Source organism: Tursiops truncatus, chromosome 19 (genome assembly GCF_011762595.2).
Source record: "Tursiops truncatus isolate mTurTru1 chromosome 19, mTurTru1.mat.Y, whole genome shotgun sequence".
Taxonomy (NCBI): domain Eukaryota; kingdom Metazoa; phylum Chordata; class Mammalia; order Artiodactyla; family Delphinidae; genus Tursiops; species Tursiops truncatus.
In genome coordinates, this window is record NC_047052.1 from 33,068,513 (window position 1) to 33,081,089 (window position 12,577).

Genomic DNA, 12,577 nt, shown 5'->3' on the forward strand with positions numbered 1-12,577 from the left:
TGTCCCCTGCATTGGCAGGTGGACTCTCAACCACTGCGCCACCAGGGAAGCCCAAAGCCTTTTACCTAAGCAAACAGATCTCCCAGGAACACAAGATGTTTGTGTCCTGCTGATAATTAAAGTTAGATTTTCTCCACATTTTAGCCATGAATTCTTACACAGATCAGAAGGACTGACAGAGCTTGTGTGAGGCCCAGGAAGGGCTGAGGTGTCTCCCCAGCCTGCAGTATAGAAATACAAACCCACACTCCAGTCCCACCCCACCCCCGGCCCACCCGTCGCTCTGCTATGTCTCAGTATAACCACATCGGTGCCCCACAGCGCACTCTGTCTGTGGCCCTAATTTTAAAACCCTGCAGTATTAAGAACTTTTGAGATTTTTTTAAAAGCTAATGTTTGTATACCCAGCTATGGAAAAACAAGATTGACATGACCAGGTTTTGCATCACCTACTTACGAACAAACACTTCACCAGTTTGGGTTTTCTTTGCCAGACACGTGGAGGCACGCCTGTGATCAATCAATTCTTACTGAATTTCTCAAAAGCGGCGTTTCGGTGTTGGAGACCCAAGCTTGTCAGACACCCAGAGCAGCAGTGAGTGGTAGTTTACCGTATTGTTATCTGCCCAGTGGGGCATGCTTTGGTGCCGGGAGGATGCTTAACTTAATCTCATGTCGCAATTAAGGAAACTGACATTCAGAGAGGACAGTGGCCTGCCCAGGTCGCACAGTGAGTCAGGCCGGATCTGGAGTCCCAGCCCGATCTCCACTTCTCTGCGTTCGCCCACTCATTCATTCATTCACACAATTACCGAGCATCCGCTAGGTGGCAGGCGCTGCGGTGGGTACTGGGGACAGAACGCTGCCACAGACCGAGTCCCCGTGATCGAGGCGTCCCAGACGGGCACTAAACAAGTAAACAAATAAGCGAGACAATGATAGTTCTTGACGGGGGGTCAAGGAGGGCTGCACAAAGTAGAGACAATCGAGCTGCACCCTGAGGATGAGAGAGAAAAGAGGCTGTCGTGGAAGGAACCGAGAGCAGGACGTTGACGGCTGAAGGAATTGCAAGCGCAAAGGCTGTGAAGCACATTTGAGGAACAGAAAGTAGTCCGGATGGCTGGTGTGTGGTAAGTGATGCTGGGAGGGGTGCGAATGAGGTTAAGAAGGGAGCAACCACCGGATTACGGAGGCCTCAGCGGGGGGATGTGGGGGGGCTGGGTTTACTCGGAATGCGGGTGGAGGCCAATGAAGGGTCCAAGCAGGGTGAATTCTAGGGAAGACACCTAGACTCTGACTTGCCAGCACTTCCCTTCCTCAGTTCCCAAGGCCCCTTGGTGTCCCCTTTGGCTTCAGTAGTGCAGTGCGGGGATGCCCATTCCTGTCCCCCCCCACCATGACAGCGGGACCCTGCCTGTCTTTGTAGACATATAGAAGTCCTCTGCCACCTCGAGCCCTGTCCTGCAGAGAAAAGCCAACACCCGGCAGGTGGCCAAGTGTGGCCTCTCCTGGTTACTGTGGTCCAGCTAGGTCCTTCCTATGCAGGCCAGACGCTCCTGCGCGTCTGGGGGTTTCCAAAAAGCATCTCCCACCCTGAGAAGAGGAAGCAGTGGCTTCTACACACTCTTCCCCATGGTTGCTGGCTGGGGGTGAGAGGCACGCAGGGCTGCAGAGAAGGGCTCAGAGTCTACACTGGCATCTCGCAGGTTCCAGGCCCAGGAAAGGACTCAGAGAGGAGGAGAGATGGAGTTCTAGCCTCCCTCTATACAGAGCCTGCATCTTCACGCCACACCAGGTGTTCTATGGGGCAGTGCAAGGTGGAGGTGAACAGGATACGGCCCCTGTACCCCAGGGGCTCACCAGCTAGCAGGCCAGAGGCACACTACTGATGCCCCTTCCGCTGGGCTAAACAGACCCTGACATGTGTGGATACTCTTTTTATAACAGTGATGGCACTGCAAAGCAGTGGGATTGGACGGCCATTTCAATAAATAAGGCCAGTTGGTGAACATGTGGGGAGAAAACATGGACCTCTTACCGCACACCATACACAAAAATCTACTTACTCTAAGGGCATTATACTGCCGCAAGTAAGAAAGGCAAACTAGAAAGGTTTGAAGAAAAACAAGAATTGCCCGCCCTTGTACAGTGCTTACGAGATACCAGCATCGTCCTAAGTGCTTTGAGCATCTTAACTCATCTTAAGCCTCACAGTGGCCTGTGAAGTTGCTGCAGAAAGAACGATAAAGGAGTAATGTCCATGGTCTTACGGCATGACACCAGCTATGAAAGAAAAGATTGATACAGTTGAATGCTTTAAAGTTAGCAACTTCTATTTATCCAAAGACCCCATTATAATAGAGTATGCAAACCATAGGATGGGAAAGATATTATTGAGAAGCACATATACCCACATGAATACATAAAGAACACCTATAAACCATGAAGAAAAGAAGCCAATCAAACAAAGGAGCAATGGACTTGAACCAAAAAGGATCCTTCACCAAAAAGGATATAAGGATGGCAAATAAGCCCACGAAAAGATGCTCAACATCACCAGTCACTAGGGAAATGCAACTAAAAACCATGACGAGATACCACTACACACCCACTGGAATGGCTGAAACAAAAAATATTGACCATATCAAGTGTAGGTGAGGATGCAGAACTTCTAGAGGCTTCATACACTGCTGGTGGGATTGCAAAATGACGCAACCACTCAGGAAAAGTGTCTGGCATGATTGAGTACAGCTGAAGCTATTCATACTCTGAGACCCAGTCATTTCGCTCCAGATAAATATGTGCATTGGATGAATGTGTAAGAATATTCCCAGCAGCACTGATCATGATGGCCCAAACTAGCAACAACCCAAAGGTGCACCAATAGACAAAAAAAAAAGGTAAGTACTGATATATTCAAGTAACGTAGCAATACAGCAGTAAAAAGGAAAAAGCTTTAGCGACACACAAAGACTGATGAATCTTATTCACATAAATGCGGAATGAAAGAAGCAAAGCACCAAAGCATACGAAGAGTATGTGTGGCTCAATTAATATAAAACTCAAAAATGAATCAAATGAAACGATTGTTTTGGGGTCTGTTAGTAGGTGATAAATTACAAAGAAAAGCAAGGGGGCTTCCCTGGTGACGCAGTGGTTGAGAGTCCGCCTGCCGATGCAGGGAACTCGGGTTTGTGCCCCGGTCTGGGAGGATCCCACATGCCGCGGAGCGGTTGGGCCCGTGAGCCGTGGCCGCTGAGCCTGCGCGTCCGGAGCCTGTGCTCCGCAACGGGAGAGGCCACAACAGTGAGAGGCCCGCGTACCGCAAAAAAAAAAAAAAAAAAAAAAGAAGGAAAAGCAAGGAATTGTTCCCCATCAAAATCAGGACTGAGGAGGGGAGGAATCATAGCTGGGGAGAGATACATGGTAGACTTCTTGGGGGCGGGGGGAGCAGGAGAGGTTTAATTTTTTGTCTTGTTCCAGCCTCCTGCACTCCAGGCCACAGTACGGTTGGCTACAAATCACGTAACTGCCCAGAGGTTTGGCTTCCCTGGTACTTTCTGGCATGTGGGATGCAGCTTCCGCCAGAGAAAGGCACTCTGAGTCTACCCGCCCCCAATCCGGCCCTGGCTCTGCATCCCACCAGCTCTCTGCTCCAAGCCTCAGTTTCCCCATCTGTCCTTAGAGCAGGATGGCCCCCATCATGCCTAGCTCAGTAGGGTAGGATAATGCACATTGAAGAGCTTTGGGAACTAAGGTCCGAAATGCCAGAGATTGTCAAGGACCCTGAGGGTCAGACAGGCTGATGTGGGAACTGAGATCCAGGCCCGCCCTGCCATGCTAGGTCCTGCCCAGCAGGGCGGCCTCAGACTGTTAGCTGAGTTCACTAGCATCTTTCATCAGCCAATGGGCTGGGGCAACCAGGAGCGGGTCACACAGCTTATTTCCTGTTTTCATACAGGGAACTTAGCAAAGTGGCAGCCACTGGCCTGCTCGCCCAGAGCTTGGAACAGAGAGCTGAAGGGGGCCATGTGACATCCCTCCTGGACCCCTGGACACGCACAGGACCAGAGACCTCAGGTCAGTGTCTGACCCCAAGCTCAGTGGGCCTCTGCCCCCCTGTGGCCTGAGCCCCCGCCTCCTGTAACCGTCGCTCGCTACCTCTTGGGGGCAGGGTGGTAGGGAGAAGGGTTGGTGACAGATACGCAGGACTCCCCTCAGCTCATTGGGGCAGAGCAGGGAGCAGCTCCTCGACCCTCCATCTCATCAATGCCTTTTGAAGTACCAGATGCTTCTCCAACCTCTCTTGAGCCTGGGGAATAATCTACCAAACCTGTGTTTCTCAAAAAGTGGTACCAGGGAAAGCCTGTATCAGCACAGCCCTCGGGACTGGTGCAAAATGCAGAATCCAGGGCTCACCGCAGGACCTGCTAGATGGGACTCTCTGATGTTGGGAGCAGGAAGTCTGCCCCTCGGCACCTCCACCTCCACCCCCGCCCCTGAGGAAGTTCTGATATATGCTTACATTTGGGAGTGTGCCCATCCAGTGTCTAGGATCTTCTGTCTCCTAGGTTGGACCAGGGTGCTTTACTCTGCTGGAGTTTCACCCCTGATGGAATGTCCCCTCCTGCCCCCTCAGAGAGGTAGCATGGGCTCCGAAGGGGGTCCTGTGTGCCCATCAGAAGAAGCCTGGACATGGCAGGCATCCCTTAGAGGGAGAAGTGATGCTCAGGGCACCTGGGAAGGAAGGAGCAAGGGTGACTGCTCCCGGAGCTGGATGGTGGAGGGGCTGGGCAACTGCTGTCCGCTGGGCCAAGGACAGGCCCTCGAGCCAGGAGTACCAACACTTGTCATATTTTGTCGTAAAGCCTAGAAATCTTTGCTCTGTGGGGTGTAGAGATGGGAGGGAAGGGCCCACAGGACACCATGTATAGCTGTCCCCAAGGAGCTCTTGGAGTCACAGGATTGCTTTCCCCATTTCACAGATGGGAAAACTGAGGACTAGAGACTCCATAGATGCACCAGTGACCACTTTCTCTCTGCCGCTTTCCAGTTTCAGCCGATCCCATGAAAGAAAACCTAAGGGAGCTGGCTTTGGCTGCTGAACTTGATATTTATTCTAAGCTCTGCATTCATGCTCAGCTTTGCCAGGTCTTTCCTGGGATACCCAGCCAAGGCCATCACTCCTGGGGTCTCATGGGGTCTCTGGGCAAACAGTGCCCTGCTTCTGACCTGGCACCAGCTGCCTGATCAAGACAGCAGAGCTGGAAGGGCTGGGACCACTGAGGCCAATTCTACTCGCCATCACCCATTTTACAGATGAGCTAACTGAAGCAGGTACATAGGAGTGCCCACAGGAATCACTGAGCCCCCAAGAGTCCTGGCTACCCGAAATCCGTTGGATAAGAGTGTGTGGACCACTTGCTGTCTTGCCTGGGCACCTACCAGAATATAGGGAACCTGTTCCTAGCCATCCATCATCTAGGACAGGGTTGGTGGCCACACCTCTCAGGTGGGGAAACCGAGGACTGGAGATATTAAATAACTTGCCTACGGACCCACAGTTGGTCAGGACGGAAGACCCGACTCCTCAAGGGGAGAAAGCTATAGGGTACTCAAGCGTGTGCAGCCCTGGTCCAGCCATGCCCTGCTCTGTGCCTCAGTTTCCCATCTATATAGGATGAGGCTGGACAGAGGGTCCCTGAGAACCCCCCACTGGACACCAGCACAGAGCCCCCTGGAGGATGCCCCCAGGGTTCCTTTCACTTGACACAGCAAGAGCACGTTAAGAAGGAGGTCAGGTCACTTGCACCCTTCTTATTTTGAATTTCTGTGCCTAAATGGTGCCCCAGCTACTCACTCCATCTGAGCTGATGTTTTGTTTTGGTTTTTTTTTTTCGGTACGCGGGCCTCTCACTGCTGTGGCCTCTCCCGTTGCGGAGCACAGGCTCCGGACGCGCAGGCTCAGCGGCCATGGCTCACGGGCGCAGCCGCTCCGCGGCATGTGGGATCCTCCCGGACCAGGGCACGAACCCGCGTCCCCTACACTGGCAGGCGGATTCCCAACCACTGCGCCAACAGGGAAGCCCCTGAGCTGATGTTTTAATTGGCCCTTTTTCTAATTTGTCTCAGACATTTTAACTTGTATTCCAACTCACATCTTCATTCAGCCATTTATTTCTCAAATATTTCCTAGAGCATCTATCACGGGTCAGGTACTAATAAAAGGGACTAATACGGTATCTGGTGTGTGCGCAGCCCTGATCTGGTGCCTGACTTAACACTCACACCAGCTTCATGAAGGTTATTGTGCCCCTTTTGCAGGAAACTGAGGCTCAGAGAAGTTAAATAACTTCCAGGCACCGGCTCATCTTGTTCACTTACCTGGGTCACAGACAGAGTTATGCATAAAATGAACCCCAGGACTCCCGCTGCCCACCCTCCCCTGAGTACCAGGGAGACGATTCTGAAGTCAGACCAGCCTGCGTTGGTGCCCTGCCCACCATTTACCAGCTCTCGATCCTGGGCAGCTCAAAGTCTCAGTTCTTTTACCATAAAATGGAGACAAAAGCCTCCTACCACGTACAGCTTCAGATGAAGTGAGGGGGTGGGTGTTGAGTGCAGAATGTGTAGCGTGCACACCACAGGCATTGGCTCGGCTGGCTGGTCACACTCATGAGCCACGTGACTCGGGCTAAACCTCGGTTGCCTTATCTGTTATTGGAGTCCCGATAGATTATCGTGGGTGTCAAATCAGATAGTGGCTGTGAAGAGCCTGCGTGTATGTGAAGTGGGTATAACAAGTTGTTAGTAAATGTTTGCTTCAAGATGAAGGGAGAGAAAAGGGAAGGATACATTCCAGACTCCTTGCTTTGGACACTGAGATTTTGTTTACACGTGTAATATGAAATGAAATATTGGTTTTTCTGGACAAGCCAGCAGCTCTCTCTCAAGTCATCATTAAGCTACTACCTTTGCTTAAAGTCACCTCATTTAAAATTCAGAGCAACTCGATAATATAAGGATGCTAACTCTAAGAGAAGGTCATGCTCAGCCTGGGAGCGATCAGTCCAGCAAAGAGCCAGACCCAGGTTTCACATCTGACAGTCGGGCGGATGGCTAGGTGGGCAGTGGAGGGCTCAGCAGTGGGGACTGTGGAACCCACCAGGACCCACCAGGAACCCCAACACAAGTGGGCACTCACTGTTCTCTCTTGTTTTCCTGGCAGCCTTGGAGCATGGCAAGTCCCAGGCACGCCAGGAGCCCTGGATGGACAACACCCGTAGCCCAGTGCATGGCAGGGACCAAGCCGAAAGCATCAGCCCCTGGCCCAGACCTCCCACGTCCAGGACCTGAAGAGCACTTAGGTGGGCTTGAGGCTTGGGGCTTGGTCGGGGGGATAGAGGTTTGAAGACATTTGAAATACAAATGTGCATACTTCAGTGGATGCCGTGAGAAACAGGGCAGCTCACTTAACTTGTGTTATCCCGAAGTGGACACTGAGACAGGGATTCGGTGCGAGTGGTTTATCCAGGAGACAAGGCCAGGAGGTATGGCAGGGGAGTGGGCAACCGAGGAAAGGAAGGGCAGGAAACCAGTACGGGATGTCGATGAAAAGATTACCACTGTGGGCAACTCGGGCTCTGTCCCAATGGGGGTTGTCTGGGAGACCGTATGGATCACACCTTAGAGCTGTCCCATCCCGGCGGCGAGGAGGCCAGCCTGCTATCCCCTGGTCCCATCCTCCATTGGCAGAGGTACGCTCCACAACGTGCTGCAATGGCCCAAGAAAGCCCTCACGGGGAGAGTCCCAGGTGCTTCCGAAAGAAGCCAGTGGGATGTTCCACAACAGTCAATGCCAGTGAGGGGGCATGGCCGGGCACTGACAGTGTCTGCTATAGCGCCAGCTCCTGGAGCAAACATCTGCCATGTGCATGCAACCCTTCAAGATGTGCTGGCTGACCGCCTGCTCTGCTCCTGGCCCTGTGCAGGCACTGGGGAAGCAGGAGCAGTCAAACACCGTGCTGGCCTTCAAGTTTAGTAAGGAAACGGATCTGTAGAAAACAATGTAAGATGCCATGGAAAAGGCACAGGGACAAGGTGGGAGGCTCTCATTCTAACACCAAAGGGCAGTTGAAATGATATATGGGTTGGGTCTTGAAGGACACATTGGAGAAGGGCTCCTGGGACACATGTCCCTTGAAATAAAATGTACAGTGGTTTGTGCATTTGGGGAGAGGAAGGATTCTAAGCTTTCCCAAGATTCTCAGAATGGCCTAGGGCTCAAGTGAGGTTTAAGAAACACTTCCTTTTTGAGGCAGGGAAAGAGGATAGCATTTGAGGCAGAAGAAGTGGTATGTGCAAGAAAAAGCAGGGAGTGTGGGACATGAGAGGAGAGAGGAAGGGCCGGCCGAGCTGAACCTGGAGCCCAGCATCCTCAGAGCTCCCCCCACCATCCGCTGGTGTGCGCTCAGCCGACAGTAGGGAGGGTGGAAACCCACCAGCCACATCCCTGCTCTTCCGGAGCATGGGGTTTCGCAACAGGCAGAAGTGGACGACGTACCACAAACACACTGCATTTCACCACCAAGAAGCCTCTTGGGGACGCTGGGCTCTTCCAGGTTGCCCATGGCGAGATGGATTCAGCCAGGTTGGGTGTAGGGGTCTGACTGATGCCCGACTGGGTCTATCCAGGGTGGAAAGGAGGAGAGGGATAATCACAGCGTTTCCAGATTCCCACGGCTCATCCCAGACAGACCCAGCCATCTCCCCAAGTCCTTGCCCCCAAAGCACACTGACCTGTGCTAGTCCTTAAGAGTGTGGTCCTTCCAGATGCCCACGACAGCCAAAGCTCCAACTCCAGCATGACCACGCGGGAGCTGCAGGAGTACTGGCGGACCCAGAAACGCTGCTGGAAGCACGTCAAACTGCTCTTCGAGATCGCTTCCGCCCGCATCGAGGAGGGGACAGCCTCCAAATTTGTGGTAAGCAGAGACCAAAAAGTGATGGCGCGCCTTCACGGCCCCCTTCCCGGCCCTGGGCAAGGCTGGTTGCACCTCAGTCTCCCTGACCAGGAAATGGATTGACACACTTTAACTCACAGAAGTCTTCTGGCAAAAAAACGGTCCAAAAGTGAGATTTCACGCTCAGCACCGTGACGGCTGGAGAGTCAAGGTGCCTAAGCCTAAGAAGCAAACTGCCCAGTTTAATCCCATGTTACCCGGTATTATCATCTGTGTCCCTTCTTCATTGTTTTTGATATCCTCATATCATTTTTATTATGTACCTCAGTTTTTCTTTAAAGTGGATCACTTTTTAAAAACACTGAATGGATTTATTTCAAAGGGAAATACCTTCAATGGAAAACCAGTATCACACGGCATAAGAAAAGGTCATTATAAAAGTAAATACAAGGAAAGCTCAGGGCTGTTATTAAATTCTAGCTGGTTACCATGGCAGGCGGAAAGCTGGGCTTGGGGCTGTTTTTCTTTGGAATGGAATTTCAGCCTATGTTGGGGGAGAGGTTAATGACTATGGAAGAGCCACACAGCCTTTCTTTGCCCCCCACCATTCCCCAAATGGGAGTGGAGTAATAATAATAGCTGACCCTGAGTGCTGACTGCACGTCATGGTTTCAGTGCATTGATTCATTTAATCCTCACCCAGTGAGGCAGGCTACTATCCTCATTCTCTGGATGAGAAAACGGAGGCTCAGAGAGGTTAAAGTACCTACCTAAAACCACACGGCTAGACCGTGGTGGGCTGGAATTATAACCCAGGCAGTCTGCGCCCTTAATCAGCATTCTCTTGAAAGAGAAGAGAAGAGAATAGTTTTCTTACTTATAACATCACTGCCAGTATATCACCTAAAACCATCTCCCAGGAGTTCCACACCTGGAAAACACAGATCTTATTAATTCAAGCCTCCCAGTTCAGGAACCTGAGGCCCAGTTTTGACCACGAAAACCAAGAACGCCCCAGGTCCCCCGCACGGCAGGTTCCTGTATGGCCTTTCTACCCCAGGATGCCTCCACGTCGCTGTGTTTGTTATTCTCCGGTTGACTCTTGTCACGATTCGCTGTTACAGCTCAGCAAAGGCTAATGGCAATTTAAAACAGAATTGCAGAAAACCAGCCCCCATTTCCAGGGTATGCTTTAAGGTCATCGTTATTGTATTTCCCGGGCTCTCTCTGTCAGTTCAAACCCTCCGTGACAGTGTAGTCAAAGGCCCTCTCTCTTTGCACCGCAGATGTACCAAATCGTCGTCATCCAGACGGGGAGTTTTGACAGCGACAAAGCCATCCTGGAACGGCGTTATTCAGACTTCGAGATGCTCCAGAAGAAACTCCTAAAGACCTTCCGGGAAGAGATCGAAGATGTCGTCTTCCCCAAAAAGCACCTGATGGGAAACTTCACCCCGGAGATGATCTCCGAGCGCAAGCTGGCCCTCAAAGAGTACCTAGGTCTGCTCTACGCCATCCGCTGCGTGCGTCGCTCGCGCGAGTTCATCGACTTCCTCACGCGGCCCGAGCTGAAGGAGGCCTTCGGCTGCCTGCGCGCGGGGCAGTACACCAAGGCCCTAAACATCCTGGTGCGCACGGTGCCGCTACAGGAGAAGCTGACGTCCCACTGCCCCGTGATGGTGGTGCCGTCCCTGTGCGCCATGCTGGTGTGCCACCGCGACCTGGAGTGCCCCGCCGAGGCCTTCGCCGCCGGGGAGAGGGCTCTGCAGTGCCTGCAGGCCCGGGAGGGCCACCGTTACTACGCCCCGCTGCTGGACGCCATGGCCCGCCTGGCCTACGAGCTGGGCAAGGACTTTGTGTCCCTGCAGAAGAGACTGGAGGAGAACCAGCTCCGGAAGCCCGCCCCCTGGGGCTTCACCCTGAAGGAACTCACCGTCCAAGAGTATCTGTACTGAGCCACTCCCCGGGGAAGCTGGAGAACTGGGGATCACCATGGCTCGTGGGCTTTTGGGGGTTGATTCTGAGCGGAAAGAGCCACTTTGGGCTCTAGCTTGTGGGATGACTTTGAACAAGCCCCTCCTCTGGTCCTCCGTTTCCCCATCTATGTTAAGCGGAGATGCTTCCGGGCATCCTTGGAAGCCTCTACTTGTGTCCTGTGTCCCCTTCATGCCAGGCCCACTTCGTCTCAAAACCACAAACCCAGCCGCCAAAACACTGGAGAGTCATATCAACCTTACTGGGGTTTCTGTAGGTAGCTGGAGGAGAGGTTTAAACTGCACATCACAGACAAAGCTTGATCCATTTCCTCAGAGACATCTCTCTTTAGCTGCCCTGAGGCTTTCCTCTTTGTTCCTCCCCCTCAACCTTGCTGGTAAGTATTCCCACCTATCATCCTAAGTATTCTAGCTCTTCCCTGGTAGGCCCAACTCAGCAAGACAAAAGGTCACCTACTGCTCCTCAAAGCCAGCTTTGTCCCCAGGATGAGCCATACGTCATCCTTTGAAGGGCGAGAGGATCCTGGGCTAGAACCAGCAATCATTGCCTGGGGTTGGTTTCCATTTGTAAGGCAACTGTCCCTTGAATGGACTTTCTGGATTACGTAGACATAGCCCTGACAGGAGGTGGGACCTCTGGGTAGAAGAGATTGAATGCTCGACGCCTCCCCATCTGAAGGACAATGGATTGGGATGCCCTTAACCGAAGTCTGCTGTCAGGCCCCCCAGGTGAAGTGGATTCTGGGCCAGTGACCTGGGTTCAGCGCAGGGCAGGAGTTGATGGTACAGGCTGGTTTGGACCCCATATGCCTATCAGGCTAGTAGTCCCTGAAGATCTAAACCATGTGGCTGAGGTTATTATCAGGGTGAGGCTGTAACTTGGGAACCGTAACCTGGGGCGCCACACTGGCCTGAACCAAGATCTAGCTCAGCAAAGAGCAGTGGGCAAGCATTCACTGAACTACACCGAACATATTCAACAGCAACACCATGCGGCAACACCTGGAGTGGCCCAACCAGGCTCCTTCCTGGAGGTTAGACACAGACTGACACCTTCAGAAAAAGAAAGTTTTCAAGTATCTCAATTTACTCCAGGAGAAGGACACTTTAAGTGGGAGAGATTGGATTTCTTGGAAATCTGGGCAGGTGGATAATTAAAGTGTTAAACGGAAAAATAAAAAGAGCTGCAATTCTTTTGTAATAGTAAAGAAGATCATATTGATTTTACAAGTCATTTCATCAAATACAAAATGCTGCTGTCAACTGTTAGACGCACCAAATATTCACTAAGAAAGAAAAAAAAATGCCCAACATGGGGAGTTTAGTAGGCGTTTCCAGCAAAAAGCTGGGAGACAAAAAAGAGTTAGCTCCCAATGTAATGGTCCACGTAGAATAAACCTGCCTTGTAGAAAGGGACAGTGAGGAAAGGCATGAATCAAATTTGACACTGAGTGGAGAGTGCGGACTCTAGAACTGGAACTGCAAACTGGTACTCACCCAGGTTTGGGGTCTAAACACACACAGTGTGGTCCCAAATCCTCAAGCTGAGAAGTCATGGTAAAGAGGTTTCAGATGCAGGTGTTTCAGGTACCTTGCACCACAGATGCAAATTCTGAAGGA

The 12,577-nt window shown here is 51.9% G+C and overlaps 1 protein-coding gene across 2 annotated transcripts; it reads left to right on the forward strand.

Annotated features, from left to right (window-relative positions):
- Window positions 1-912: 912 nt before the first annotated feature.
- On the forward strand, window positions 913-12,168 carry SNX20 (sorting nexin 20). Of its 2 annotated transcripts, XM_004320836.4 has the most exons (5): window positions 914-1,130; window positions 3,962-4,080; window positions 7,229-7,367; window positions 8,833-8,984; window positions 10,250-12,168. In XM_004320836.4, exons 3-5 carry the CDS (start codon window positions 7,238-7,240, stop codon window positions 10,916-10,918), a joined length of 951 nt encoding a protein of 316 aa, XP_004320884.3. In that variant the 5' UTR covers window positions 914-1,130; window positions 3,962-4,080; window positions 7,229-7,237; the 3' UTR covers window positions 10,919-12,168. The 2 variants fall into 2 exon arrangements, with proteins under 2 accessions (XP_033701003.1, XP_004320884.3); XM_033845112.2 differs by lacking the exon at window positions 3,962-4,080 and having other exon boundaries at window positions 913-1,130.
- Window positions 12,169-12,577: the final 409 nt, after the last annotated feature.

Excerpts from the sequence above, each read along its gene's own strand:
- SNX20 (XM_033845112.2), top strand. The coding sequence starts at position 7,238 with ATGGCAAGTCCCAGGCACGCCAGGAGCCCTGGATGGACAACACCCGTA. Across the intron at positions 7,368-8,832 it reads AGGACCTGAAGAGCACTTAG|ATGCCCACGACAGCCAAAGC; the intron begins GTGGGCTTGAGG and ends TGGTCCTTCCAG. Across the intron at positions 8,985-10,249 it reads GGACAGCCTCCAAATTTGTG|ATGTACCAAATCGTCGTCAT; the intron begins GTAAGCAGAGAC and ends TTTGCACCGCAG.